The sequence below is a fragment of the Musca domestica genome, unplaced genomic scaffold (assembly GCF_030504385.1).
Source record: "Musca domestica strain aabys unplaced genomic scaffold, Musca_domestica.polishedcontigs.V.1.1 1, whole genome shotgun sequence".
In the NCBI taxonomy this organism is placed as follows: Eukaryota; Metazoa; Arthropoda; class Insecta; order Diptera; family Muscidae; genus Musca; species Musca domestica.
Genome location: NW_026712114.1, coordinates 23,332,712 through 23,355,770, shown reverse-complemented (window position 1 = coordinate 23,355,770; position 23,059 = coordinate 23,332,712). Strand labels below are relative to the sequence as shown.

General features: G+C 35.0%; 4 protein-coding genes across 4 annotated transcripts; 2 read left to right on the top strand and 2 right to left on the bottom strand.

Moving 5' to 3' along the window:
* The first annotated feature begins 7,310 nt into the window (after window positions 1-7,310).
* Window positions 7,311-8,898, top strand: LOC101891868 (ATP synthase mitochondrial F1 complex assembly factor 1). Its single transcript, XM_005180987.4, has 3 exons — window positions 7,311-7,676; window positions 7,741-8,062; window positions 8,577-8,898. The coding sequence occupies exons 1-3, from the start codon at window positions 7,435-7,437 to the stop codon at window positions 8,838-8,840; spliced, it is 828 nt and encodes a 275-aa protein (XP_005181044.1). The 5' UTR covers window positions 7,311-7,434; the 3' UTR covers window positions 8,841-8,898.
* A 1,266-nt stretch (window positions 8,899-10,164) lies between these two features.
* On the top strand, window positions 10,165-12,515 carry LOC101891699 (probable prefoldin subunit 5). The gene is made up of 3 exons (XM_005180986.4): window positions 10,165-10,409; window positions 10,483-10,692; window positions 12,118-12,515. Exons 1-3 carry the CDS (start codon window positions 10,314-10,316, stop codon window positions 12,295-12,297), a joined length of 486 nt encoding a protein of 161 aa, XP_005181043.1. The 5' UTR covers window positions 10,165-10,313; the 3' UTR covers window positions 12,298-12,515.
* A 385-nt stretch (window positions 12,516-12,900) lies between these two features.
* Window positions 12,901-13,869, bottom strand: LOC101891522 (ELKS/Rab6-interacting/CAST family member 1). The gene is made up of 2 exons (XM_005180985.4): window positions 13,502-13,869; window positions 12,901-13,431 (listed from the first exon to the last, which is right to left on the bottom strand). The coding sequence occupies exons 1-2, from the start codon at window positions 13,721-13,723 to the stop codon at window positions 12,943-12,945; spliced, it is 711 nt and encodes a 236-aa protein (XP_005181042.1). The 5' UTR covers window positions 13,724-13,869; the 3' UTR covers window positions 12,901-12,942.
* A 5,905-nt stretch (window positions 13,870-19,774) lies between these two features.
* On the bottom strand, window positions 19,775-22,833 carry LOC101891344 (T-complex protein 1 subunit alpha). The gene is made up of 5 exons (XM_005180984.4): window positions 22,638-22,833; window positions 22,133-22,286; window positions 21,981-22,068; window positions 21,248-21,481; window positions 19,775-21,184 (listed from the first exon to the last, which is right to left on the bottom strand). Exons 1-5 carry the CDS (start codon window positions 22,708-22,710, stop codon window positions 20,066-20,068), a joined length of 1,668 nt encoding a protein of 555 aa, XP_005181041.1. The 5' UTR covers window positions 22,711-22,833; the 3' UTR covers window positions 19,775-20,065.
* Window positions 22,834-23,059: the final 226 nt, after the last annotated feature.

Below are 23,059 nucleotides of genomic sequence, written 5' to 3'. Positions count from 1 at the left end.
TTATTTCAGTGACAGCTCATTATATTGTTTACAAGTGTACAAAAGCATTTTAGTGAGAATTTTCCAGAAAAAAAGTTATTTCTGATGGAATTCAAACGTGATAGTTTGATTTCTTTATATTTGGCTGGAAAACCACAAGTGGCTATCATTAGATCACTTCAGCATTTAAATGTGAATCAATTATTTTGTGTCTCGTACCATCGCTCGTTATTGTGATACTTGTAGCGTAGCCCGCCGTCAAGGAAGTGGACCGAAGAAAACAGCAACATCAGCAGAATTGGTTCGAAAAGTAAAGAAGTGATTTGATCGAAACCCGCGTCGCAGTGACCGAAAAGTGGCTCGTGAGGTGAACATATCGCAATATTCCATTCGGCAAATATTGAAAAGTGATCTCGGGGAAAAACCATTGAAATTCCAAAAAGTGCAAGAACTTACACCGCAACAGAAAGAAAATAGACTCAAAAGAGCAAAAGCGTTGCTTTGCTTGGGCACGCAAAGATTTTGGTGGTCTCATTGGCCGTTTGAAGTTCATAATTTGCCTTATTCAAAAATTTGATACTATTTAATATCCTCCACTATCTGGAAGGCACTTGCAAAATTAAAAAAAAAAAATCCGTTGAAAATACCATTTAAATGAATCCGTTATATAGGAGCTACAGGCAGACGTGGAGCCATAAGTAATTTTCTGTCATAGACCGATTCCGAACATCAAATAAGAACTTTGAAACAATTCCGGCGAATAATGTTGCTAATTTCATCAAAATACCCATAAAGGCGAGGTGCCGTTATATTTGAACTATACGAAGACGTGGGCCTGAATACACGTTTTTTTCCTCACAGGCTGTAGTACCTATTAAGACCTTCAAAGAAATTTGATGCAACTTCGCTGAATACCGAATGTCGGTAGGTACCTGTGGACCTGCACAACACAATTTTCTGACATAGGTGTAGTGTCCATTACGAACTTTGAAAAAAAAAAACGAAATTTTATATAATTCCGTCGAATTATGTCGAACAAAAGGAGATTCCATTATATGGGGAAAACGTAATTCTTTAAACACATTTCTCTATCATATGTTGAAGTACCCATTACGATCTTTAAACACGAAATTTAAAACGATTCCGTAGAAATACGTCGCTGGAAAAATGCACTCGTGTGCAAAATATTGACCTTCTATCTCAATTCATTCGAAAGATTACAACAGACCGACAGACACACAGACAGACGGACATCGATAAATCGACTTAATATTTTACGCAGATCCAGAATATATATACTTTGTAGGGTCTAACATGAGTATTTGGAAGAGTTACAAACGGAATGACAATATTAATATACCCTCCATAGGATGGAGGAGGATATAAAAATAACTTTAGTTCTCAAATAAGTTATTTGTCTTTGTGACTTTCTCGCATCTAATTTAGTCACAAAAATTGCACACAACTTGACTTATTTTCATGAGAACATAAAGTCCAATTTCTCTTACTTTCTTTAACATAAAATAAGAGTTATTTTTTTGCAATACTCTTCAACTTACTTAAGAATTTATCACGTGATTTTCTTCTGTATATCTCTTTTGAAAAATATGTTCAACTCATTCCGAAAGATTAAGAAAACACCACGTTTTTCGGGTTCAAACTATGAACTCATATGATTTCTCAATGATGAGAGTTTTTTTTTTTTTTGTGATTTGATAAATATCCACCATGTCTACAGATAAAACTGAAATGAATGTATACATCATCTCGGGCACGCTCCGAATAAAGATAGCTAAAAGTTTATTACTCTTTATGATGATAATATTTCGGGTCTTAAAATTTGCTTACTACTTTCGGGTTTATACTAGGTACACAGCGAAATCCAACGCCAATTTTGAAAGATTATGCAGTACAAGCAGATCAGTCTCATAATGTGCTACTTTTAGTGGACATCTGTTCCGATTTTTTGTATTTTAACGTGACTAGTATATAAAAAGAATTCAATATATCAAGAATTACAAGGATTACTATATGATCCTATGGATTACTAGATGAGCAAATTCAAATGCCGACATATGTATATCCTCAGCCAATGTTCGATTTTTTAAATATATTTTGGCTTTTTGTTATGATTATTCAAATGGTTGACAACGGGCCAATATTGTCCATTTCGTATCGGACCTAACTAAATATGATATAAATATTTTGACGTGTCACGTTTAAACTATTTCGTCTACTTTCCATACTTTATATGAGATATGTTCAATTTTTTGGAAAATTTCGAAATATACATAAGGAACCGAACCGAAATATTCCACTTCATCTAATACAGTTATAAATATTGATATGTGCAAAATTTAAAGGAAAATCGAACATTTATATTCAATTTTATACGAAATCATAAATTTCGGTAAATTACATATTCATGTCAGATTTCTAGTTAAAATAAATATTTTGATACAGCAAGTTGTATAGAATCGCCGACTTGTTTCGAAAGTTATGACAGATATAAGTATTGAAAATTGTGACCCTTTGATATCTACCATCTTCACAACATACAGCGTGAGATGAAAAAACTGCAACGAACTGCTGTCATTTCTAAGCCACTTGTCCGACAGCTGTTAAAATTATTCCATTGACCGCTGCTCATTATATTGTTTACAAGCTTACAAAAGCATTTTGGTGAGAATTTTGCAGAAAAAAAAATTATTCGTAATGGAATACAAGCGGATAGTGTGATTTCTTTATATTAGAGCACTCCAGCATTTAAATGTGAGTCTTTTGTGTCTCGTACCATCGCTCGTTACCATGATACTGGTAGCGTAGCCCAACGTCAAGGAAGTGGACGGAAGAAAACAGCAACGTCTGCAGAAATGGTTCGAAAAGTAAAGAAGCTACTTGAACGAAACCCGCGTCGCAGTGATCGAAAAATGGCTTGTGAGCTGAACATATTGCCTTATTCCACTCTGCAAATATTGAAAAATGAACTCGGGAATAAGCCATTGAAACTCCCAAAATTGCAAGAACTTACACCGCAACAGAAAGAAAATAGACTCAAAAGAGCTAAAGAGTTGCTTCACTTGACCGAATGTGGTGAACTGCCGAATTTGGTTTTCTCCGATGAGAAATCATTCGTTGTCCAGCAGTTTGTAAACAAATATAATGATCGTGTTTACTTGCCAAAGAGGTCAGCTGAAAATGTGCACATTCGATTGGCCACCAGAACTTAAGCGCCGGCCATGGTGATGGTGTGGGACCGCCATAGCAGCCGATGGCCGCTCTCTGCTCGTATTAATCGACCGTGGCATCAGAATAAATGCTGATTATTATCGCGAAAATATTCTGGAGGGTGTATTAAATACTTGGGCATGCAAACATTTTTGTTGGAGGTACCAGAATGAATGGTCAGATCTCTACCACTTTTATAATAGATCTTGTGTTGACAGAAGTATTGAGATGTGCCAAGTCCGAATGGAATCGGATGTTAATTTCGTGTTTTATGAGTTTTGTGGGGTACCAGAAGGAGTGAACGGATATAATCCATCTTCACACGAGACCATGGGTTAATAAAAATATTGTGATGCGTAATTTTAAGACAATTGGATTCTTATATCATATTTTGTAAGAATTATAATTATTCAAAATTTTAACCCTTTATGGGCGAGGTACCAGATGGAATAGTCCTATCTCTACCATCTATTGTGGTGTGCCAAGTCTGAATGGATTCGGATGTTAATTTCGTGTTTTATGAGCTTTATGAATATTCAAAAATTTTAACCTTTTTGTGGGGAAGGTACTTGATTGAGTGAACCGATATTTCCAATCAGGTGCGGACTTAAACCGTAATTTCGATGAGGCACTTTTGGACGTTTCAAATGATATATACCCTCTCTAGCCATATGGCTGAGGGTATAAATACACCGCACAACATATATTATGGAAAACCCAAAAGATTGATTCACCTGACTTCTTAGCTCTTTAGAGTTACAAACGCCTTGTATGTGAAAAAATTGAAAAATTTTGCTAAATCATCATTGCTAAGGTACATGCAGGTAGAAAGGAGTATATATTTTATAAACCATAAAACTGTTACATGGATGATTAACATTTTCATCCCTCTACGACAATGAAGTTTCATTAGGTAATACATTTTGACTGACCTATGCTAATTATTCTTCCAAAGTATTACGAAATTCTCTTCTTGTTTATGATATGTAAGTATTTGAAGATGAGAAGTAGAAAATTTTCTTCTTTGTTCTATTTTCAGCAGCGTTTTATCAACTAACTAGTTTATATGTACTTTAATAAATTACTGTAGACGACTTATATGATAGCATGTGCAACTTATTTGTAGACGTGTTTTATTTGTATGTATGTACATTTTTGCAAGCGTACGTTTAAACAGACTGATTACAATTGTTAAATATATAGTTAACCCTTTTTTGTCACAAAACATTTAATAGTTTCGAATATTTAACAAATAGTTTGTATATTTCAATATAAAGCAGTAATTTGTATGTCTATTGTTGCGATATTATTAGAATACTTAAAACTATTAGCTAACTGTAGATTAATTTGCATTCAGAATCAGTAAGTTTATAATATAAACTAGTGAGAAAAGAAATCTCCACTTATTTTAAATTAATGCTACACGAAACCTAACCTAACTAAAAACAAATATCCCCACATCAAAACCCTGCCCCATCGGCTAAAACTTAGTCAAACTTGTTTACTTCATAGAATATTATTCAATATTTAATAAAAGCCCAGATGTTAAATGAATGTTACCATCGTCACAACAGTTAGACGTACTCCTATCTCTTCAAACGAAAGACCCACTCGTTTTAAAATACTCTATTTTTTACATAATCAATAGTTCTAAATAGGTAAATAACAATTCTAACACAACTAAACAACAATTTAATTTATGCAATGTTTGTATTTCTTCCCACCAACATGATTTTCATTTCCATTTATTTAGCTGATGAAATAAAAACTAACGGGAATCATTCTCATTTTCAATACAAAATAGTTTTTTTCTTTCTTATTGTATATTCACACAACGTAAAAGTTTCGTATTCAATTGCGTGTCATGAATTTATTTGGCAATTGAGAATTGAAGTTTGTTATAGATTTTTGTGGGTGTTAAATGATTGTTCTGGGAAAATAATTTTAAAATCTAAGTTTATTAATAATTATTTAATGGAAAAAAAGTTAAAATTAATTACCTGAACATTTTCTATTAACTAAGATGGAAGTATGATACAACAATTTAAAAATGATTGATTAAGTTAATTATAATTGTAAGCATGGTACATGGTAGAATTAAGAAGGTAAAGTCATGCAATAATATGTTTACAATTTTTTTTTATATTTTGATTTCAACCAACTCCAATATCGACTCAAAATACATCTTTTATGGGGCTTCAGACGAATATAATTTACGGTGCTACAATCGGAATGACAAATTTAATATACATACTCCTTATCTTCTGCTGGATATTAAAAATTTACTATTTTTAGAGTAACGCTGGTCTTGGGAAGTTCAATTCATATGAAAATGAGTTGGTAAAAAATATATAAATATCATATACATAAGATATAGGCTCCCAAAATAAGTATAAAGTACATAACAATTTAAACGATTACTCACCAACATAGATATATATTGTATTCAAAGCACGAATTCCGTACAATGTTGTTAAAAATACTAGAAGAGCGGCTTGATTTGATAAATGCAATATCTATGACACGGGGATTATCGACAAGTTAGCCAATTAAAGGACAAATCATCTTCAAGATACTCTTCTGCGAAATCACTCACAAACTCTGCAACGTGTATAATACAAACAAGTGCATTATCTCCTTAGAACAAGAACAATATCGCTGTAGAGGTCAATAAGTTCATGTTTTGTTACTCTATTGGTGTTGTCATACACATTTTACAATGTCGCCGCTATTTAACTCTGTTTTTCAACGCCATTAGAATTAGTTAAAGGAATTAATAACAAATTACATTCAGTATTACAACGTTATTTAACACAAGCTAAAAAAGGTAAATGTTCTTTAATTTACTGAGGTTTACTTCGTATACAATACAAATCCTTACCTTTTTCACGCATAGGTTACGGTTCCTTTGATCTCCCCTCCATGACCCGGTGTGCATGTGCCTTCCTTGGACCAGATTTCATAATGAATGTTAAGAAATTAGAGAAGTGCGACTAGACAAAATGTAATATACTTGGACTCAGTTCTTAAATATTTAGAAATTGATATGCTTAAAGTCAAAGTTGCAATTAGAATTTTGAGTTATTGTAAGCTTCTTTTTCAAAGCTATGTTAATGATAATATAAAGATCGGTGAGCTTGATATGGGTTTCCAACAAGATTTGATATTTCCACTTCAAATACTACCAATATTTGATATGTAAAAACTTCACCATTTATGAGAATGCATCAACAAAGCATTGCAGTCACATAACATTTTTGGGTCTGGTAAAGCAACTTGTCGGCCCAAAATATGGAAATTGTTGGAAACATTTGAGCTATTGGAACAAGTTTGTGATGTGGAGAATAAAACTCTGGCATGTCACTCAAGAACAACAGAGAATATTGCTGCTATAGCCGAAGTGTTCAAGGAACCATTCCACGTAATTCTTTGGTATTACTAACGTAACGGATATCAAGGTTTCTAAGTTTAAGGCGGTCGATCAACAACATCGTAGTGTCTTTGTTTTTTAGTTTATTAATGGTATAAGAATAATCCGAAACCCTCATGGCTGGTAAGGCTCTACATCATCAGCGAATGACTTTTTGGAGCGGTTTATGGTCCAGCGGTGTCATTGGATCTTGCTATAGAACAAGACGGCGCGACGTGCCACACAAGCAACGAGGACATAGTGCAGTCATTCTGCGATTTGCTTATGCAAAATTTCATAAAAAGGACAGAGTTCTTCTCGTATTGTCTTTTTAGCTGGCATTGCTGTCCATTACTTACGTTATAATCTTATACGAAATAAAACACCGACCGTTTATTAAAAATAGCATTTTTCTTTGAATACAAAAATCATCTTACCAACTTTATAACAGATATTTCTCCATAAAAGATTTTTTTCAGAATTCTTTTCATTATTTGTGCTTTATAATGCTGAAAAACTTTTAATTTCTTCAAAAAGCCAATTGCACAACTTTTTTTTTTGCAAACCAATCTTTGAAACGTTTCTCTTTCATTTCCGTTGAGTGTAAATATCACCAAGTCCAACATAATTACCGCCGTCAATGTTTTTCAAACACATAAACGCCGTTATCCACTTCATTACGCCTTCGAAGTCACAATGTTGTGTAATTGTCATTTATTTACACCTGCTGGGAAAGAAACACATCGTCGTGGTGCTTCTCCACATCGACGACCAATTATTCCAACGTTTCTTTCTTTTCTCCGGTTACGGAAAGTGTTATGGCTTGTATAAGGAACACATTGGGATTGCTAAGAACAAATAACTCTGCGATTGTCCGTACAATTACAATGTCCGCTCAACGTCGTGCCCAAGAAGCTGTGGATAAGCTGAAAGAAAAGAATCCCTACTATGAAAAATATGCCGACAAAATTGCAAAGCTTCAACAAACCTCTCCGGATGAGTTTTTGCAGCGAGTGGACAAGGTTGTGAATCCCATTAAAGAGGGAAAGTCACAGAATAGGTAAGTGATTGAAAAAATATAAGGCTATGGTTACTTAGTTAATGTTTTTTTTTTGTTCTCACAGAACCTATTCAGAATTGTTGAATCCCAAACCCAAAAAGGAGCCAGCAGCTGAAATTCCTTATAAGAAATTGGAGGATATTATGAAAATAGATTTGATTGCTGACAAATCAGCTGATGACATTAAACACATTTGGTTTGAATACCACAAAACCAAAGATGTTTTGGCAGCCACTCTAACTGTTGAACAGTTTGATTCTTTAATGAAACGTGCCAAGGAGCATCCCATATTTTTGTTGCCCCTACCACGCAGTGAAGGTTTTGAATTTATTATGCTACAGTTTGCTAGCAATGCAGTCCATTTCACACCACTTCTGGCCTATCAAGTAAGTTCAATTGAAATGAAAACTTCTGGTAAAAAGTACTTGCTGCGGAGTCATAAAGAACATTTTTATGACAGAAAAAGTGGGTTCTTGGAAGGGAAAATAAACAAGCGTCGAATAAAATGGCACTATAGACATTTAGTAGATTGATGACCAACTCGACAAGGAACGCCCTTGTTTTATTAATTTTTAGGAATATGTGATTACGCCTGAGAAACTATGAAGCCAGGCGTGGAATAACTTCATGACCCGTATTTGAGATCATGGAGGCGAAGAAACCACCTCTTTAATCTCCGATCACCGGTATGGCACCACACATGCTCTGTTCCAGAATCTTCAAAAATATACTAGTATTGCAATTTTTGCAAAATCATAAAGAAAAATCCGTTATCGTAGTAAAATTTTCAACATTCCTGCAGGTTCTGGAACTTACAATTAGTACGAAATCATAATCCCTAGATTTAATTTTTATATATTAAAATAATAACCGACTAACACTTCCTTTTTTCCACTTCAGGTTCATGCTGAAAACGCCCCCGAGTGTCTAACACTTGTCCACTACACCGAAATGCGTGATAAGGGTATCATTTTAATGCGCGGTGAATATGACACCAATGTTTTGAATGGTCAAGAAGCCCAGTGCTTGGCCAATGAATTGCAAATGTTCTATTGCAAAGATGATCCAGCTAAACAACAACTTTTGGAAACATTTACCAAGAAGCCAGATGAATTCAAACATATGGATTTAATAAAAGAAGTTGAAAATATTCATCTTGTTTAAAATAAGATGCTGAACTCCAATAATATAGTTAAATTTGTTAAATGACAATTTAAAAGGATTTGTTTTGGAATATTAATTTATTGGATCCACTTCAATTTTTATACCTTCAGCCATATGGCCAAATCCGCTTTAGGACATTTGGAGCCGATTGAGCGGTGTCCGTCCGTCCACCCTTCTGGTACGCACGATAACTCTCGAAGGATGTAACAGATTTCGCCTAAACTGGGTACATCGTAATATTATCAAAATTCCATCGAGTTTGTAGATGAGCAATATTGGTTCACACCTTCTGGTATCTCCCCCACCAAATTTCTTGAAAGCAATTTATCTCTTAGAACGAAAAAGGATCATCCAATTATGTTTAAACTACAAATTTGTATGGATGCTAAGAAAGATGTGAAAATGATGAATATTGGACCATTCCTAGTACCTCTCTAGGACTGGTCAAATTGTTGAATGACCATAATGCGAAAAAGCATCCAATTCTATCCAATATTTCTACCAGCACAACATCTATTATGAAGAAGAGAAATAGCGGAACGCCCCTTCTGCTACCTCTTTCACAACGGGACAAAATTTTGAATAAGCATAATTATTATAACATGCGTCCGAATTTTTTCTTTTTCAAATTTGACACATTCCAATATTTCTATATATCTGATCACCACTTCTGGTACCTCCCCCCCAAAGAGTCAAAATTTCGAATTATTATAACCCTTATAACATGCGAAAGAAAAACGATTCTCTTCAAATACCTTCTTCAAATTTGGAATAATTGGAATCTTGGTACTTTCCCCACAAGGGTCCAGAGAAAATTTCAGATTCTCATTACACGCGGAACTAATTTAAATATGGAATATGTCGGTCCACTCCTTCTGATACCTCCCCCCACAAAATATGTTTAATTACATTTTTTCGCAGAAACTTGGAAATTGGAATCCCATTCGCTTCAAACATTGCACATCGCAACATTTTAATCAGTATCAGATGAAGTGTAAGAATGGTTTTAGCGGTAAAAATCACCAAGTTTTCAAAAATGTATATTATCCTTCGTCGTGGTTAAAGAAACTATCAATAAACATTGATATACGATTAATTCATTAGCGAATGTTTCTATGACTTAATTTTTGAACCAATTCCGATTATATTTTTATAAATTATTATGTTGGTAAAAATTTCAACACGAGAAAATTCTCTTAAAAATGTATCTTGTGTTAATGCTACATTACGTCTCCTACTAACAGCACACACTTCGCTAAACTCACCCAAAATACAACCCTGTGCACATTGACATGTAAACGATGGCATTGCCAGCATCGAAAAATTCACCAATAAGTCATCATTGCTCCACACGAGAGTCTCCCAGTAGAAGAAAAAAATTCATCATAGAATTGTTTAAGGGCCGCAAAACATTTGTTAAAACTTTTGCAATTTTCTCATAAAATACCCGCATTTTGTTGTATTTAAATCGCCATGGCATCCAGTGAAGGAACAAATAAACCAGAACAAATCAATTTGGCTAATTTAAGTTTGGAACAATTGGTACAAATCAAGCAAGAATTTGAGCAGGTGAGTGGGGTCGCAATGTCTGAGCAGAATAATTTTTATTCACATTTTATGAATGACTTATGTTCTGTTTTAGGAAATCAATGGCATCCAAGAGTCCCTGCAAACATTGTACGATTGCAAAGCCAAATATGCCAGTTCCAAGGAAGCACTAGAATCATTCCAACCCGAATGGAATGATCGTCAGGTTTTAGTACCCCTCACCAGTAGTATGTATGTTCCCGGTCGTATTAAGGATATGGATAATTTTGTTATTGATGTTGGTACCGGCTATTATGTGGAAAAGGTAAGTCTCAAGATGGATAGACGACGGCTGGACAAGGGTTCTGCTTGGGGAAGTGATGTCATAGAAGGAAAGTTATGAGGTTTTACCTTCTGACTCCATAATTAGACATTTGGCAATAGCTTTTTTAAAATTCTTCATAAATCAAGGACCTAATTTTCATAACAGTTCATGGTTGGCTTTTTTGAAATTTTTATTAAAATTTAGGTCGGTATCTGCATATATTAATTAGAGGGTGCTGTTCTTGACACCTCGTTTTGTCGAGATCATCCTTGAAACCCCCCTTTTGGAAATTGAGGCGTAGAATAAAAACACGAAAAAAAGGGACCGATATAGTGAAATTAGGAGAAGGAGGTAATATATCCGAAATTGTTTAATCTCTCTTTCTGATTTAACGTTATCATCTTCATAGATATAAAAAGTAAACTGCGATTTATATGCCCATGATCTGGGTCATTGCATTTGAAAGCTTAGAATAATATAAAAGAATCCGCTTTAACGTTAAGAAGGTGCGACCAACATTTGAAAGCCTGAAGACCTCTGACACTCAAGTTTTAATAGTCACACCCATTAGCATATACAAGTTCTTCATCTTTAGAAGTGGCATCCGGGCTTGTCGACATCGTTTATCGGGTTAAAAGGAAAATGCTGTATATTCGTTTCTAAAACGAAGAACCGGTTAGTCTTTAAAAAGTGGAAGTTATAAGAAATATTGTTGAATGCTTTTACGAAATATTCCGACGCATGTGGCCAAACACTGCCCCAAGCTTCCCATTTTCTTTTTCTCCTAGACCACTTTTGATATAAGATGTTGATTATATTAACTTAAATTTGACAGATCCGTCAAAAGTACCATCTGCAATAGATGCATCCTCTAACCCGGTAAGATAGGCACCCTTTCTGATTTGAAAGGAGATTAACAGACACGTCAAGCTGCTGATACAATAAAATTGACACAGATGCAATAGCCAGGGTCCCTCTAGTCTAAGTGAAGACGACAGTTCTAAAAATTAAGAGTGAAAATAGCTGTTTCCATTATGGTCCGAAAAGCAAAAAACTGTCAAGATTTTCTTAACAACGCTTGAGATGTTACAACAACAAATAATATTCATTCCCAAAGCAGTATGAGTCCCTTACCAAGATACCATAATCATCCTCAATAGAAAAAACTCCAGATTTACCAACATTTTATTGAGGAATTAGCCTGTCTGTCCCTTTTATTATTGGAACAATTGTTTGAAACAAATTTACAAATTACTGATGCTTCAACTTATTCAAAATGGTTTTTTTGTTAAAAAAATCACAAAATCAAATGAGTTTTAATTCAAAAAATAATAATAGCACCGGAGCTTTATATATTTCATATTCAATGACCATTAATTCAATTTGAATAATTTTTGTTTTTTTTTTTTATTATTTTCATTTCAGAACTTGGAGGGCTCCAAAGACTACTTCAAACGTCGTGTCGAATATGTCCAAGAACAAATTGAGAAAATCGAAAAAATTCAAATCCAAAAGAGCCGTTTCTTGAGTGCTGTCGTAGGTGTTATTGAAATGAAACAATTGGCTGCGGTTAAACAAATGCAACAACAACAGCAGGCCGCTTAAATTCGACAATACAAAAAACAACGACATCGATGATTGGACTCGACGACAGTCCAATGAGAGACAACACAAAAAACAATTCACTCATTTCTGTTTATTGCACTTTGAAAGTGTTTTTTCATCAATTTAAAAAAAAAACGTATTTAAAGAAGAGCAAACCAAAATAAATAAAACTAGCATTTAAAATGGAAGTTAAAGAAAATCATTACTGAAGAAATTTATATATTTTATTTTATTGTGATAAAGGTGACTAGTAGGATAACAATAACCAGTTATTAATTGAAATGATGAAGTGATGCGAATGAAAATATAACAACAAAACCAATATTACCACATTTGAGACACATAAAAACTTGTTATAGGAGTCTTTGGCAATTATTTGGCTAGTATTCATGGAGGGAATTCGACTCGAGATGATTGAGAAAATAGAAAGTACGAAACAGAATTGGCATCCGTTTGTTAATTTAAAATTATTTCAACATTAATTTTTCTGCAAACATTTTGTAACTAATTTGTTTAGTTTTTTTTTTTCTAATGAAAATTATTTGGTTTACTTCACATTTATAATATTCTCTTATCCTAAGAAAGAATCGTCGGACATCGTAGTTGACCACGCATATCTTCCAATTGCAAAAAAATATTTATTTTCTATTTCAATTTATCTATTGTATCATTCAACAACTTCACTTTTTCCTCATAAACCGATTTCAATTCACGATGTATCTTGGTCTGAAGCTCATGTTCGGACTTTAATTTATCGTAGACATTTTTCGAAATTTGCAATTTCTTCTCCAATATGGTACATTTATCTTGCTCAGCTTTGACCCACAACTGGGCTTTATTTAAACGTTCCTGCATGTGATTGCATTCGGCAGTTTTCAAATTCAACATATCCTTTGTGACCTGTACAACATCTTTCATGGCATCCACCTGGGTTTTCATGGTGGCAATTTGATGTTCTTGTTGTTTATTCACTTTGGTTTTTTCGAAGAGCAATGTTTTGGCTTTCAACAACAGCTCTTCTTGATCTTGTCGAGTCTTGGGGGCATCCACACCGCCCAACATTACCGACTGCTTTAGGGATTGTTCCAATTGATTGACTTTCCTTTTGAGTTTTTCATTTTCACCTAAAGCTTCCTGAAAAATACAATATTTATATTAAAACAATGCGATTGGCCAAAAAGAAGAAACCACAAAAAAAACTAACCTCCAAATCTTTGCGCAAAGCAGACATACGTTTACGTGATTCCTCTACCAATTGCTGCTTTTCGCTTTCCAATGTGAAAACCATATCCAATAACTCATTATCGTTTTTTGCATGATTTTCGTGGACAGAAGCAGTTGCTCCTTCTACTGCGGTTTCACCTCCATTTGTAACCTCTTCGTTATTGTTTAAATCTTGAATAATTTCACTATTATTTTCAGCCATTTTTTTCGGATTTATTAGAATGTATTAACAAATTATATTAAAAACGAAAATACTTTGCGTGTCAACGATTTCCCTCCCTCTGCGTTTGATTGAAAATGTATGCGATCAAAAGATTTTCACGAATTTTCTCATTCGATTTTCTGTTTGTGCATGTTCTATTTTTAGGCGCAGTTTTTTGGTATTTGTATGATGATTCTGAGACATTTGCCTCTTGAGTTTTCTCTTCTTTGCAGCATACCAACCAACTAGAAGTAGCAGCAGATGGCCAAAGGGGACACCAAACGCATGTTTATATTTTGAAAATTTATAAACATTTTCTCTCGATATTTTTTGTTTTGTTTATTTTTTTCTCCATTCACGTGGGTCTAAGAATGGGGAAGATGCAATGATTTTTTGAAACGAGTTAGAAGGTATCAGTCCGTTTTCTGATAAATATTAAACTAACCACAGCATATAAAGGAGGGAGTGAATATTCCTAAAAAATCGATCTTTTCTTTGGATAATCCCATCCCTTCTTCCAATGAGATTTTTTACTTTGTTAGCAAAATATTTGAACTTTTATAAGGAAGGTATTAGAAAAGTGGGCCGATGTATTTTATTTTCCCACTTGGTTTGATACGAGGATGTTCAAAATTAAAAAAAAATCCAAAGTTTTACGACTTCATCGACAGTTGTGTACCCTCAGCAAATTTCATTTCATTTATTTCATTTCATTTATTTACCTTACAAAGAAATATAAATAAGCCCACAGGGCCCATAACTTATATTATCTATCTACAATACCCTAACATAATACAAATTCAATGATTAATTCAAACTTAACAAATAACATATTAAACCTAATAATTTATCTTAATAATTCACAAGAAGCTCAAACCCTACACCTCGATTCACCATCACCAACTAAACAATAGTCTAGTAGAGCAGTGAAAAAGTGTAGCAGAAACGAGCTAAAAATAAGAGAGAACTATTTTATTACTCACAAAACAGAGTATAAATAGTAACTCACATTATACCCTACAAATAAAATTAAGAAGATAATATAGTGGCTCCCCAGCCCAAACAAAAAGAAAAACCAATAATAAACCGACGCAACCACTACAAAAACAAAGTCTACATATTTAGGAGAAGGTATTCAATTACTTTAACCCTAAACAGATAATTGGTATGGGCAAAAGTACGTAAGGCCAAAGGAAGCTGATTCCACAATCTCACCGCCCTAACCACAAATGATCTCTCACCAATGGAGGACGAAATGTCCGTTTATTTAAATATATTTTGATTAGTGTTATGATTTTCAAACTGCAATTATTGTGGAGGTATCCATTTCATATCAACCACTCTCTTCACTTTATATGAGTTATGTGATAATTGTTGAAAAATTTGCGTATGGTACTAGATATCCTGAATCGAAATATTCCACTTCATCCAATACTGATTAACAAATAAAAAATCTGTAAGTTTGACCGGGCCGAACTTTGAATACCCTCCACCATATGGAACGCATTTGGCAATTTTCAAAAAAAAAAAAATAAAATTCTTAAAAAATTCTGTTAAAATCTTAAAAATACCGAATGTAGCCGTTATATAAGGGGCCATACGACGACGTGGACCTACATAGGCAACTTTTGTCATAATAATGTCGCTAAAATCATCAAAATGCCGAATATAGGGTGGTACCGTTATAAGGGGGCTATACGAAGACGCGTATCTTCACAGACAATTTTCTGTCATAGGCTGTAGTATCCATTACGAACTTCAAATACCAAATTTGAAACAATTCCGGTGAATAATGTCGCTAAAATCACCAAAATACCGAAAATAGGGAGGTACCATTATATGGGGGCCATATCAAAACGTGGACCTATATGGCTCATTTTCAATACCAAAAGTCCTGCAGACATAATATATATTTGAGTAAAACTTTATCAACCTACTTCATTTCGTTCGAAAGTTAGAGTCAGAAGAAATCGACATAGAATATGCTGATCAAGAATATACACGAAAACGTGGACCTCCCAAAAAAAAAATTGTATTAGGCTGTAGTATCCATTACGAACTTTAGTTACCAAATTTAAAACAATTTCGGTGAATATTGTCGCTAAAATCATAAAAATACCGAATATCGTGAGGTACCGTTATGGGGGGCTATACGATGACGTGGATCGGCACAGATAATTTTCTGTCATAGGCTGTAGTATCCATTACGAACCTCAAATACTAAATTTGAAAAATTTCCGGTGAGTAATGTCGCTAAAATCATCAAAATACCGAATATCGGGAGGTACCATTATATGGGGGCTATACCAAAACGTGGACCTGCAAGGCCCATTTTCAATACCAAGAGTCGTGCAGACATAATAAACATTTGAGTAAAATTTTACCAACCTACTTCATTTCGTTCGGAAGTTAGAGTGATTTCCACAGACGGACATCGCTAAATCAAAGAATTTTATGCTGATCAAGAATATATATACTTTGTGGGGTCTTAAATGTATAATTCGAGGTGTTACAGACGGAATAACAAACTTGGAGAGTATAAAAATATTTGAATGTGCCGAAAGGGAAAGGGAAGGGTCCAAAAGTTTCATATTGATATCAGATCCTTTTTTTTGGAAAAATGTTTAGATATACCAAGTTTAAAAAGTCACGTTGACTTGTGTCGCAAGTTGTAAGCTTATTTCTTATTTTATTTCGGTAATTCAAAATGTTGACCCCTTTTGTAGGGGAGGTAATAATAGAAGGAGTGGTCTGATATATTTTATCTTCACAGCTAATTTTTTGCATTTCATCTTCACACCTGATCTGGTGTAAGCAGATTTATTGAGATGTGCGGAATTTGAAAGTAATCGATTGCTCATTTTGCGTTTTATGAATTTCTTGGTTTTTCAAAATGTTAAACCCTTTGTGGGATAGTACCAGAGGCAGTGGGTCGATATCTACCATCTTTAAACCAGATCTTGTGTTAGTAGATATATTGAGATATGAGATATTTGAAGATATTCTAAATCTCTTTTCACATTTTATAAGAGATATAATTATTCACAATCCTTATCCTTTGTGGTGGGGGTACTTGACGGAGTGGGCCGATATTGTCAATTTTAGTAACTGACCTAGCACTGATAAAAATATTAAGAATTGCAAAGTTTACGCAAACTCGAGGGATCCTTTCTTGTTCTATGAGGTAAATTATTTTCTGTGAATTTTTTGGGGGCAAGTACCAGAAGGAGTGGACAAATGTTGCCCGTCTCCGAGCTCGATCTAAAAATAATATTACGATATACCAAGTTCAAACGTAATCGGATATTGCCTTTGAAAGTGATCATGCGTACCAGCCAGCTAGACATACAAACGGACAAACGGACACCCTTAGATCGACTTCACATGTCCTGAAACCGATTTGGCCCAAAGGGACCTAAAACCGCTTTTTTTCTACGAGGCACGTTTTAGCCGTATCAAAAGATATACAGGGTGAGATGAAAAAACTACAACCAACTTCAGACAGCTATCATTTCTAAGCCACTCGTCCGACAGCTGTTAAAATTATTCCAGTGACAGCTCATTATATTGTTTATAAGCGTACAAAAGTATTTTGGTGAGAACTTTTCCAAAAAAAATTATTCGTGATGAAATTCAAGAGTAATAGTGTGATTACTTTATATTTGGCTGGAAAACCATAAGTGGCTATCGTTAGAGCATTCCAGCATTTAAATGTGAATAAACCTTTGGTGTCTCGTACCATAGCTCGTAACAGTGATACTGGTAGCGTAGCCCGACGCCAACGAAGTGGGCGGAAGAAAACAGCAACATCAGCAGAAATGGTTCGAAAAGTACAGAAAAAAAAGAAACTTGATTGAAACCAGCGTCCCAGTGGCCGAAAAAATGGTTTGTGAACTGAACATATCGCAATATTCCATTCGGCAAATATTGAAAAATGAGCTCGGGGCAAAGCCATTGAAATTCCAAAAAGTGCAAGAACTTACACCGCAGCCGAAAGTAAATAGACTCAAAAGAGCTAAAAAGTTGCTCTGCTTGCTAAACAAACAAAATTATCGTGTTTACTTTGCAAAGAGGTCGTTTGACCACCAGAATTCAAGAGCCGGCCATGGTAATGGTGGTGGTGTGGGCCGCCATAACAGCCAATGGTCGCTCTTCGCTCATATTAATCAACCATGGCATCAGAATAAATGTCGCGCCGCCCAAGAATGGTTACAAAATGAGGTTCCTCGCTTCATTTTCATCGAGCCACCAAAATCTCCGGATACCAATCCGTTGGTGTATGGAGTATTTTTGAAACAAGGTTGGCACTAAAAAATACCAAAGTGTCGATCACCTCTAGCAAGTGCTTCGCCGGGAATGGACCAAAATACCGCAGAGCAACATTCCGGCAGCATGTGACGGTTTCATTGGCCATTTGAAGGCAATAATTCGTGCCAAAGGTGACCAATTAGAACAAATCTAAACTAATTCTAACATTTGATGCTATTTCTGAAATTTTTTGCTTTCATTCAAAAAAATTTAAAAAAAATAAATAAAAATTATGGTATTTGACTTTGTTGCAGTTTTTTTATCTCACCCTGCATGTACCATTGATTGACCTTGATCTTTTAATATGTTGTCTTCATATATTTAACAAGTCTTATCGATTTCCCCTTTTTGAAAATGTGCTAAAATCGGCCCAATTACGGTTGTCGTTACTATAGTCGTCGTCGACTTTATGTGCGAGTCGCCCTCGCCGTCGCTTCGATTCAAAAATAGTATTATGGTAATGCATAGAAGCGACATCGACAGTTTAAAATAAAAGTTGGCAACAATAAAAAAAAAACGTTGGCAACACTTCCTTGTTATTGACAAAAAAATATAATTTTTTCCGTATTTTGAATTCTAATTTCGACTCTTTCGGAAAAATAAAAAATATAGTGAAAAAATGAAGATTATAAATGCGTTACATATCTTAAGTTCAAGTGAGGATGAAGAGAAGAATGTATTAGAAGTGCAGCGGCGAGTGTTAAGGCCAACAAACATATTTGCATTGCCTGGCTCTTGATTGTGTTGTTCCAAAAGTTTACGCCGCTCTTTCAAGAGTTCAATAGTTTCTACTTTCCTTTATGACTTTTTACCATTGTTTTTTCTGGGCGATCGAGAAGCTTCAATAGTAGGTTACATCAGTCTCGTCATCAGCATTGTCCACTTGCTCATTTTCATGAATAGACGTTAGTCTATTACACTTATGTTTTCCTTATTTTCTATTCCAAGTGCACGACCTGGTGGATTCAATAACTTTTGAAACTGCATTATATTCGCGACAGACTCCTCCAAAGGCGACAAAGACATTTGCTTAAAAATGCCACCTCCATTGCTGCTGGTTTCACCCTTTTTGTGCACAAGTTTCTTTTTAGTTTTAAATTTTAAATCTTTCCAAATCTAGAAGAATTTTAGAAAACTATCTAATAAAAACATAATAATTTTAATTCTTACATACTTTTTGCCAGCTCGGAGTCTCTAATCGGATGCCCGTTTACATTTAATTTTGTAGCAATGGATTCCCAATCTGAATTAAAATTTGCTGGAACATGACCTTTGGTAAATCCTTTTGCCAAATATGGATTTTTCTCCAATTCGGAAACCAAAATTTCAAATTGTTTTGCTATTGTTATTTTCATGGTCATATATCAAATACAAAATGCTCACAATATCAACGTCGACTAAAAAGTACTAGTCGTCACAATTTTTTACGGCGACAGATATTCTCAAAAATCGACATCACGTCGACTTTTGTATCGACAATGATAATGGCAACCATTTGTCGCTATCGACAAAAAACGACAACCCTAATATCATTATTGTCGCCTCGACTTCATTTTGCGACGCCGACGATAACCGTAATAGGGCCGAATAGCTTCGAATTCATCCAAACACTACATGGGCGAACTGCTTTTGATTTTATATTGCAGCCTTAAACTAAACTAAATTTCAATCATAGTTTTTAAAAATATGTTGTTGATTTTTTTTTTGTTTTGTTTTGTTTTTTTTTTTCTTGTTTTATTTAGTGTGTGTTGTTGTTGTTGCGGTGTATGCATTAATACAAATTTTTAGTTTTGCGTTGTTTGTAGAAAGAAATTAAAGACATAAACTCATTAACGAAAACAAATAGAAATGGTTTTTTTGTTTGTTTTTTTAAAACAATTTAATTGTTAATAATTATGTATGAATTTTGTTGGTTTAAAGAAAAGTTGGTGATTTGTGTGTTTGGATGATCATGTAAATGCTTAAAAAAGAACGCTAAGAGATGATGAATAATTAAATTTAAGGGAACATTTGATGAACAGACAGACGATTCTCTTAAAGTTCACCAGCAGCACATGCATCAGCATACGATTTGTCGGGTTTTTCTTCGGGATTCAATTTGATCATGTCATCAATACGCAAAATGGTGATGGCAGCTTCTGTGGCGAATTTAAGTGATTTGATTTTGGACATGGCAGGTTCGAGTACGCCAGCTTTTTTGTTGTCACGCACAACACCTTCAATCAAATCCAAACCGGTCCATTTGAGTTCAGCATGTTCAGCCTTGGTTTGACTGGAATTGTGATAGGCACGCAATTTTGCTACCAAATCGGTAGCATCCTTGGCAGCATTGACAGCCAAAGTTTTGGGAATAACCAAAAGGGATTTGGCAAACTCAGCAATGGCCAATTGTTCGCGGGAGCTCAGGGAAGTGGCGAAGTTTTCCAAATAGATTGAGAGGGCAGCCTCAACACAACCACCACCGGCAACAACTTTTTTGCTTTCCAAGACACGTTTTACAACACACAATGAATCGTGGATAGATCTTTCCATTTCATCACAGTAGAAATCGTTGGGGCCACGCAAAATAATGGAGGCGGCAGCTCTGGCCTTTGTGCCCTTAATGAGAATCAGTTCATCATCGCAAATGCGTTCCTGTGCCACTTCAGCGGCTTCACCAACCATGGAGGCATCGAAACTTTCATCACCTTCCATATTGGTAAGGGAGGTCAAGAAAGCAGCACCAGTGGCCTTGGCAATGATTTTCAAATCGCTCTTCTTGACACGTCTGACAGCCATGGCACCAGCCTCAATGAAGTACTTCATGCACAAATCATCAACACCACCCGAACACAAAACCACATTGACACCAGTTGACAAAATTTTGTTGATACGCTCCTTTGTAATGTCCAATTCACGGGCACGGATACCCTCCAACTTATCGGGATCGTTGATCAAAACTTGAACGCCCATCTTCATTTTGGTCTTTTGCAAAGAGAAATCCAAACAGGCAATCTTGGCGTTAACGATCTTCTTGGGCATTTGTTGCGAGGCAATGGTACAGTTCAAGGCGTAGCCAGGAATCAAAAGAGATTCGCGTGCTGATTTACCGTGGGCCTTCAAAACATTGACAGCCTTAATGGAGTAGGCAGGATTGCCCTTAGGATCGGTGATCTAAATGGAAGGAAATCGAATAAGTTATTGAAGAAACAAAGGGATGTAAATGAAGCTACTTACCTTAACAGCTTGACAGGCATCAACAACCATGGCTGCAAAGAAATCAGCATCAGCTCCAATGATCTTAGAGCTCATGGATGTTTTGGCAATGTTAATCAAGGAGTCACGACCCAATTCATCGACGGGAGCTGTCAAATGTTCGGAAATGTATTTGCAGGCTTCTTTGCAAGCTAAACGGTAACCAGAAATAATGGAGGTGGGATGAATTTTTTGCTTGACCAATTCATCGGCGTTCTGTAAGAGGAAATATGCATGCATTTAAGATAAGCGATTAACACATAACTTCGGGTCTACACGGGTATGGTCTGCACTGACTATAAACGTTCCAATATTCACAAGAGTGGTCTCAATAATAGATGGATTTTTGGATTTAATAACGATTAGATAATAAAGTTGACTAAATGAAGATCTTTAAAGTAAATATTTGAAAAAATAACAAAAAAAAAAAAAAAAAATAATAATTACTCGATTGGAGTTTTGGCACTGATAATAAATTTGACCTACAGGGTCTACTTTAGAAACGTTTTCTTTCTACCACAGCAATGAGGGAATGAGGACTGCATTAAAATCCTGCAAAATAATATATTTTAATGCAGTTCTCATTCCTTCAGTATTGCTGTGCTATATGCTACACCCCGTTAGACCTTTCGACAACTTTAGACAATTGGGGACTTAATAACTGAAATTGATTTTACATATTGAATATTTCTAAACATAAATTTTCGTAGCTCACCTTAAGCAATTCAGCTGCAATGATAACAACAGATGTGGTACCATCACCAACTTCTTCATCCTGCAATTGAGCCAGCTCAACTAAAACCCTGCAATGGAAAACACAATCAAATGACAACACATTCTTAATAGTTTAATAGAATTAATACTTACTTAGCAGCGGGATGTTCAACTTCCAAAAGTTTCAGAATGGTGGCACCATCATTGGTGACAGTGACATCACCGATGTCATCGACCAACATTTTGTCCAAACCCACAGGGCCCAAGGAACTTTTGACAATGTTGGCAATGGAGCTGGCTGCCATAACTGGAAGAAAAAAAACGAGAAACAAATGATTACACATGACGTCATGAACAAGAAACATCAGTCACACAATTAGAGCCTCCCACCTAGGAAAGCTCAAAACGACATAACCTCAAATTTCTATAAACATTTCATTTCAATTCACAACTTTTGGTGAAACAATCCCAGGATCATAATTGAATTAATCTGTTTCACTCGACATGCCTCCAAAATTGCTTATTTGAAAACATGTGTTTCTTCAAATGACTCGTCCATCGCAAATTGTTTAGCCATGCCGGTCTCACCCATCATTATTCATTGTTCAGCACCATTCAATTAACAAGCATCTGTTCTATTTCATGACAAAAAACTTACCATTTTGTGTACGCACAGACTGGCCCGAATGGCGGGTACCAGCGATGGACAAAGGATTTGCAATTGTGGACATTTTGATGGTGTTTATTGAAAACTTTTTATTTAAAATTAGCAAAAACTTTGCGTGTTAATACTTTTTCTTCTTCCACCGACAGACCGCCTGACTCACAAAATGCTACCTTCTCGAACAAATGTGTTTTTGTGTTCTGTCATTTCAGCGATGCATGATAGTGCAACATTTTCCAACTCCGTGGTGGGTGAACTTGGCAGCATTTTTGTTGACTGAACGGTTGTTGTTTTTTCTTGTGCAAAAATCAGTTTGAATTGATCAAAGTAAGCTTTGCAATGGGAAAAAGTTGTGTAAAGAAAATTAATCGAAAAAGAGCATTTATCATAAAAATTTTGTTAAAATTTGTGTTTAA

Coding starts and splice junctions, on each gene's coding strand:
- LOC101891344 (XM_005180984.4), bottom strand. CDS start 22,710: ATGTCCACAATTGCAAATCCTTTGTCCATCGCTGGTACCCGCCATTCG. Junction 22,287..22,637: donor GTCTGTGCGTACACAAAATG/GTAAGTTTTTTG, acceptor TTTTTCTTCCAG/TTATGGCAGCCAGCTCCATT. Junction 21,185..21,247: donor ATGCCTGTCAAGCTGTTAAG/GTAAGTAGCTTC, acceptor CCTTCCATTTAG/ATCACCGATCCTAAGGGCAA.
- LOC101891699 (XM_005180986.4), top strand. CDS start 10,314: ATGGCATCCAGTGAAGGAACAAATAAACCAGAACAAATCAATTTGGCT. Junction 10,410..10,482: donor TCAAGCAAGAATTTGAGCAG/GTGAGTGGGGTC, acceptor GTTCTGTTTTAG/GAAATCAATGGCATCCAAGA. Junction 10,693..12,117: donor CCGGCTATTATGTGGAAAAG/GTAAGTCTCAAG, acceptor TTTTCATTTCAG/AACTTGGAGGGCTCCAAAGA.
- LOC101891868 (XM_005180987.4), top strand. CDS start 7,435: ATGGCTTGTATAAGGAACACATTGGGATTGCTAAGAACAAATAACTCT. Junction 7,677..7,740: donor GAGGGAAAGTCACAGAATAG/GTAAGTGATTGA, acceptor TTGTTCTCACAG/AACCTATTCAGAATTGTTGA. Junction 8,063..8,576: donor CACCACTTCTGGCCTATCAA/GTAAGTTCAATT, acceptor TTTCCACTTCAG/GTTCATGCTGAAAACGCCCC.
- LOC101891522 (XM_005180985.4), bottom strand. CDS start 13,723: ATGGCTGAAAATAATAGTGAAATTATTCAAGATTTAAACAATAACGAA. Junction 13,432..13,501: donor CTTTGCGCAAAGATTTGGAG/GTTAGTTTTTTT, acceptor TGTATTTTTCAG/GAAGCTTTAGGTGAAAATGA.